Here is a 7,014-nt window from a genome sequence, read left to right on the forward strand (position 1 = left end):
ACAATGGAAGCCAACTGGAAAACCACCTGATTACCTAGAATATAACAGAGAACTACCTTACTAAGGGGTCCAGGTTAACCCTTCAAAACGCTATGTGCTGGTTAACTGAAGAAGAAGAGAGAGGGCATTCTGGAGAAGGAAAGAGTTCTCAACCTTAACACAAGTTTAGAAGTTTAAAGGTCTTTTAAATAGCATCAAGCTTTTCAAGAAGTCTACAATTATTTATGACATTTTATTAAGTAACAATGTTTTTTTGTTTTACAACTCCTTCCTTTCTCCTGGCCTCCACCAACCCTCCCCCAAGAAAAGGCAGCTGAAATGGAAATAAGAGCTATAATATTTCCATCCTGGATAAGCCATTTGTCTATATTTTGAGTGCACACTTCCACACCACCAGGTTTCCATGTCATACCAGGAACTCTGGGGCAGTTAGAGCATCATATGTAACATACTATATCATAGAAGCAAAATTATCTAAGTAAATTCTGCTTGGAAATAAAAGGGTTCTCATTTTATAAGCTTTCAGAGCAGGCAACAAAATTTTCTAAGCTACTGCCCTTGATAGCAACCCAACAATGTTTGCCTCAGACAATACAACAGTAAACTTTTTAGTTGATAAAGACAATACAATCTTATTTCTAAGCATCTTTAAAAGGAAACATTTCAAAAACATGCTAATATCTAAGACACAGCAAAGTTTATTCAAATGACCTAGACCAGGAACCTCAGCAAGAAATAAATATCTCTACGACCACCCTAGAAAAGACGGAGGGCTGACTTTGAAAGGTCTTCAAGCATCCTGTGATTTGGCCTATGTTTAGCTGAAGCCCCTGTCCCTAATGCATCTGTTCTTGGTAAGGATTTCAATCTTCACTACATGATTAACAAAATAACATTCTCTAAAGAGCAACATTTAAGAGATGAACGTCAGTGTACAGCATTCTAAGAGTGAGCAGGGTACCCATGCAAGCCACAGGGCTACAGAGTTACAAAAACAACTCACAGACTTGCATCAGTCATGTGTACTTAACTTCACATTCCCTTTGTTTTGGTATTAAAACTAAATGAAAGCATTGGATAAAGAATTGAGATTTTGTTTCTACATGACTGTGAGCAAAAGCTCATCATAGCCTTGCTGACCCCATAGATGTGTTTCCACTGGACATATTTGTGGGGGCTTTTTGGTACAGAACTCACACGACAACCTCAGAAACAGGAGCACAAACAACTGAGACAGTACTGGGCCACAAGCACTACAATAGAGAACACAATGAACAGAGAAATTAGGTACTCATCCGGCAGAAAGGTGAACATTTTATGCCCGCGATGCAAAGACCAGTGAGTGTCATTTCACTGAAAGGTGCAAAGGCATGGTGTCAGACACACCACCCTCTAAAAATGATCCTAAATACTGTAAAAGCAACCTGGGGTGCATATCCCATGCATCTCTCCCCTTTGGGGCTGGGCATACTCCTTACACCATAACCCTAGTGTGCCTGGACTGTGCCAGAGGCACAAGAAACAGCTCAGCAATGTGGGTCTGAGGAGGTCAAGCCCTCGCAGCTAATGCAGGGAATCATTTAAACTTAGTTCGCTTGGCGAGCTCCTGCTCATGCTCGTCAGGCTCGCCATAAGGGATTTAACTTTATGGGCGTAGTAGTCCCTTAAGTTGACGGAAGGGACCTCCTTCATTCCATCCCCAAAGTCACAGCTGCGCATGGCGCTCTCGAGTTGCTTTTGGCGCCGGTAAAAGTGGGAGAACTTATTGAAGATCAAGGTGATGGGCAGTACCACCACTAGGATACCCGCCAAGATGCAGGCAGAGGCGGTCAGCTTCCCTGCCGTGGTCCCTGGGACCACATCCCCATACCCTACAGTGGTCATACTGACGGTGGCCCACCACCAGCAAGCGGGGATGGTGGCCAGGCCCTCATTCTCCTCCTTTTCGATAGTGTAGGCCACTACGGAGAAGATGGAAATCCCCACAGAGAGGTAGAGCAAAAGCAGCCCTACTTCTTTATAGCTGTATTTAAGTGTGGCCCCCAGGGAGCGGAGGCCAGTGGAGTGTCTGGCCAGCTTTAAGATGCGGAAAATCCGCATCAGCCTGAGGACCTGGGCCACCCTGCCCAGGTTGGCCAAGGTAGGTGTGCTCTCCACAACCAGGTTTACCACCAGAGTGATGTAAAAGGGGACGATGGACATGAGGTCGATCAGGTTTAGGGCATTCTTGAAAAACTTGAGGAAGTCAGGGGCCACAGCAAACCTGGCCATCAACTCAAATGTGAACCAGGCGATGCCAAAGTGCTCCACGATTTCGAACCTGGGGTCCTCACCAGGGTTGCCCTGGCTGTCAGGGATTTGGAAGTCCGGCAGGCTATTGAGACACATGGTGATGATGGACCCCAACACCACGAGGATGGACAGGACGCTGAAGACCCTGCTCAGGACCGAGTAGCCGGGGTTGTCCAGCGCCAGCCACAGCTGTCTGCGGAAGTTGCCCAGGGGCTGCCCATCGAACTTGGATGCATCGTTGTAGAAGGCCAGGATCTCATCGAAGGAGGACGTGGTGCTCTCCTGGTCGCTCTGCTCGTCCCACTTCTCCTGTTCGGGCTCCACTTTGCGGCCGTGGTAGCTGTAGCTGCAGCAGGAGTCGATGAAGAACTCGTTGATGCCCCAGTACTCGATCTCCTGGCTGAAGGAGAAGACGCACAGCTCCGCCATGACGTGAAGCTTGCCGGTGTGGTAGAAATGTAGCACGTAGGGGAAGAGCTCGGGGTTGCGGTCAAAGTAGAACTCACGCTGGACGTCGTCATAGTCGTCGCAGAGCTCCAGAATGGCCTCGCGCGAGTGGCAGAGCAGCAGGCGGCCCAGGCGCGTCTCGGGGAAGCGCAGCAGCGTGTGCGAGCGCAGCCGCTTCTTAAAGCCGCCTACGTTGATGCGGATCTCTCCATCCTCGACGTTGGCCTCCGACAGGTCCCACAGGCTCTGGCCAGTCATATTGGAGACGCCCAGCCGCCCGCGCCGCGCGGGGGCGCTACACCTGGAAGCCGAAGGAATCGTGTCGGGTGAGCGCCGGGCGCTCAGGGCTCGGGCACCTCTTTCTATTTCCCCATCCGTCCCTGGCGAACCCAGTCCTCTCCAGCGGGTCTCTGGGTGCTGAAGGACACTGGGATGGGGAGCCGGTTCTATGGGTTTTGGCCCCCTCCCAAGGAAAGGCTTGGAGTGGGGGCTATGTTTCCACTAGCATGGCCGCGTTTCCACGCCCACCCTGGGGGTTCTGTCGGTCCCTTTACGCTGGCGGAGGTCGCACCCCAGCGGCTCTGAGAGCCCAGGGAGCTGCGAGCTGACCTTGCCCGTGGGCGGGTCGAGGAGACGCCCCCGCCCGCTCGCCGCAGACAGGCGGGACCAGAGCTGGGATGCGCACCGGCCGGGCTGGGCCGAGATGGGGGGCGCGTAGCCTCGGGAGGGGGCGGGGAAATTCACCTCTCGAGTCATTAACCCCGGGTGGGGTAAGGGGGCCGGCCTGGCGTCCCCTGCGTCCAGCCCCCGCGACTGGAACCCCCTCGCCCCCCGCCCCGGGCTTCCCCGCCCGCCTGGCGCCGTGCCCTGGAGCCGCGTGCGCCGCGCGCGCCGCGCCTTACCCCGCGGAGCTATCCGGGCTCGCCCTGCGCGTTCTGGAAGCGCTTACCTGCGAGCACTGGGGCCCGCGGCCGAGGCCGGCGGGAAACTTCCCCGACCTGCCGGCGAGCATCGCTGTGGCCGCAGCTGCCGGCTGGCTGTGCGTGTGCGCGCGGGTGCGAGTGTGTGTGCGCCTGGGTGTGCGCCCGGCGGGAGGGCGGGCGGGGTCCGCCGAGCGTCTCCTGTCTCCGGCCGGGGATGCCGCCGCCGTCCGCAGTTGCAGGAGGCTCACAGGTGGCTGCGTGGCCCCGATGCTCGCAGAGCCCTCCTCTCTCTTTCCGCGCTCCCCTCAGCACCGAAGAGAGACAACAACGCGCGCCACAGCGGGGGCCGGAGCGGGAGATGAGCCGGTGCGCCTCGGCGCGGGCCCTGCTCTGGGGCACGGCGCGGTGGTGCTGAACGGACAGCTCCGCGCTTCCCAGCTCCCTGCGAGGCCGCCGCCCGGACTCCGGAGATGCTGCCGCCTCGGCTTCTCTGCTCTCCTCCCGCGCGTCGCGGCGACCCCTTCGGGCCCCCGGCTCGACGCAGAGCCAACACCTTTCCCAGCCCCTCGCCTATCCCCTGGTGACAGCTGTTATTGCCACAGGGCGCAGGCAGGGGACTGCCTACGGTGACCTTTCCCCACTTGGGTCTCGGGCGGAGCCGAGCTGGGGAATGAGGGATGGCTTGAGTCCGGGGAAGAGCAGGACGGGAGGAACTCCAGGTTTCCCCTTTTAGGCACCTGCTGAAAAGTTTCCTGAAGCTTCGGGGGAAAGAGGGTGGTGGGGAAAGGCACCTGGAGGGGTGAAGACGGAGCCGGGAAACCCAAGGTCGAGCTCAGCTTAGCTTGCTGGGGGCGGGAGCGCAAGCCCCACCGGCGTGGGAGGGAGTCACGGAGTTCTGTTTGGGAGCTCTGTGTGGGCACTGCGCGTGTACAGGCCGGTGTGGTGTGCCAGAGTTGGAGGATTGTAGGGAGGTGTGTGTGTGTGTGTGTGTGTGTGTGTGTGTGTGTGGTCTGAGGAAAATAAGACTTTTCAGTGTCTGTGCAGCGCTGATAAAAATTGGACCTCTGAGCGGTGGGAGGATGTGTACAGCGTGTCAGAACAGGGAAACCTAGGGCATGTCAGCGTGGTGTGTGCACACAGTGGCAGACTGTGAGCTGTGTCTACAGTGTGCAGTGTACAGTGTAGTATTCAGTGCGACTGTGACAGGTCTGTGTGCGTAATGAAATGAGAACTTTGTGTATGCGGACACAGTGGGGACTTGGAGTGTGGGTCCAGCGTAGATATGCTCAGTACCAGTGTCCCCATTCCCCAGGAGACTTGTGGCCCAGATTCGAGCTCTTGGTCTCCAAGGATTGTTCCTTAAAGCACTACCAGCTGGGCTGGAACTGAGAAATGGACCCACAGTCCCCGGGAAGCCCCCTCCCCTTGGTCTCAGCCCTTTCTCATGGTCCCCGTTTGCCAAGATCAGAGCAGGACGTGAGCTTAGCAGGGAGCTCACGGGCTACAGGTCTTGGACAGAAGTCCCGGGAAAGCCCTTGTGGCTCTGGACTCCCAGGGCAGCCATCTCAGCCACGGTGGGCAGCATGTCTTTTACTTATGATGCCCTGGCAATGTCATCCCCACTAGATGGGTGCTCTGCACAGCTTGCATGCTTTGGGGCTCCTCAGAGGGCCTGGTGAGGACCCTTGACCTCGCTTCATGTGGAGTGTCCTGGAACCAAGCCTGGCTTCACACAGAGGAGACCTGTGCCAGCCACCTGCCTCTGGGTGGGGGGGTGGGGGGGCGGGCGGTGTGCCAGCGTGCTGCCTGCGGAGGGGGCTCCACGCCCATGTCCCTGCAGCCCCCTGCAAGTGCGGGGAGTCCAGGGAGGCAGGCCACGTGGGAGGGAGAATAGGGTGGAGATGGCCACATGAGCTTCCTTTCTCTTTTGTCTGATGCTTTTAGAGAGGGAGGGGTGTGTGTGTGAGAGAGAGGGGAAGAGAGACAGAAGGAGACAGAGACAGAGAGGCAGAGACAGGCAGAGACAGGCACACACACAGAGAGATAGAGGAAGAGGGAGAATCTGGTATTTGCTGTCTTCGTCTCCATCTCTGTTTCTTTTGAGGTCTGTGTTTGGAGCACGCGGCCCTCACCCCTGTCTAGGTCCGCTGGGCCTATCATTGAAGTCTGGGGCCCTCTCTACCCTTTGCCCCCATCCTCTCACTGTGCCCTGCCTGGTCTCTGGCCACCCCGAAGCTCACAGCCCCACTTCTGCTTCGCCACCACATGTCTATGTGGCTTCTGCTGGGTGGCCACCGTCCCCAGCCACTCCCGTCGCCTTGACCTCGCTCCTGACTCTTCTCCTAGTTGAGCTTAACGCATAAATCACCTTTTCCTGCCACATTTGGAGGGTCCCTTTTCCCCAGAAACACTTGGGTTTGATAACTATGAGGTTTTCCTCCCTCCCCTGCTCTATCTGCCCGCCTCCTTCTGTTCCTGTCGGTTTTGTTCTAGCTCGTTCCCTCTTCCTTTGTGGTTGTGGGAGATTTCGTCCCTGGAGGGAGCCCCCGCCCTCCCCCCTGCCGCCCGCCTTCCGTTTCTCTTTGTTTCTTCCACACCCACGGCCACCCACCTGCCCGCAGACACCAGGGCTCTGCCAGGCCCCTGGAGCGCTCACTGTCTAGAGGCGCTGCTCCATTCGCCTCTCAGCTCTGCCCCTGCTCTGGCCAGCCCCCCTCTCCCCCCTCCTTACCATTCCCCCTCCCTCCCTCCCTCTCCTTCTCTCCCTGGTCCCCTTCGGCAGCTGACTGAGACATGCCCCAGCCACTCAGGGGCCCAGGGTCCGTACCTGCCCTTTATCAGCTTTTCCCCCCGGGGTCAAGGACAAGGCCCCACGCCCACCTTTCCTTGAACAACAATGTGCACTTGGAGCCACAAGGAGAAGCCTGGGTCTGGGGCACATCAGTTATTTCTTAGAAAGGCTGAGGCAGGAGCTCTGGGGTCTGACAGATGCCTTTGCAGAGGGTTAAGTGTATGTGACAGGCAGAGCCACTGGTTTATTTCCCAGTCACTGCGCTGAAGAGAAATGGAGCCGTCTCCCTCCTTCTGTGCCTGGGAAGCTGGCTGTGTTTTTGGTTTATTTAGAAGCCTGAGCCCTGATCTTAAAATACAGCCGCCTGTTCCAGGCACAGTCAAGGCCTGCCCCTGGGCTGGCCTGCCAGGGAGATCCTGATGCGGCGAAGGGGTGGGGGGAAGTCACCCCGGGGAAGGGGAAAAAGGGGCCCCAGGCAGCTGCCCAGATCCCTGCACCTTGGTGATTATTATCTCTGCCTCTGCCAGCACTGATCTCTCAGTTGAGCCCACACATCTCAGT

At 56.8% G+C, this 7,014-nt stretch overlaps 1 protein-coding gene across 1 annotated transcript; it reads right to left on the reverse strand.

Moving 5' to 3' along the window:
• Nucleotides 1-230: 230 nt before the first annotated feature.
• Nucleotides 231-4,001, reverse strand: KCNS2 (potassium voltage-gated channel modifier subfamily S member 2). Its single transcript, XM_029223177.1, has 2 exons — nucleotides 3,689-4,001; nucleotides 231-3,040 (listed from the first exon to the last, which is right to left on the reverse strand). Exon 2 carries the CDS (start codon nucleotides 2,995-2,997, stop codon nucleotides 1,564-1,566), a length of 1,434 nt encoding a protein of 477 aa, XP_029079010.1. The 5' UTR covers nucleotides 2,998-3,040; nucleotides 3,689-4,001; the 3' UTR covers nucleotides 231-1,563.
• Nucleotides 4,002-7,014: the final 3,013 nt, after the last annotated feature.

The sequence above is a fragment of the Monodon monoceros genome, unplaced genomic scaffold (assembly GCF_005190385.1).
Source record: "Monodon monoceros isolate NGI ecotype Baffin Bay Population unplaced genomic scaffold, NGI_Narwhal_1 Super_Scaffold_14, whole genome shotgun sequence".
Taxonomy (NCBI): Eukaryota; Metazoa; Chordata; class Mammalia; order Artiodactyla; family Monodontidae; genus Monodon; species Monodon monoceros.

Coding starts and splice junctions, on each gene's coding strand:
- KCNS2 (XM_029223177.1), bottom strand. CDS start 2,997: ATGACTGGCCAGAGCCTGTGGGACCTGTCGGAGGCCAACGTCGAGGAT.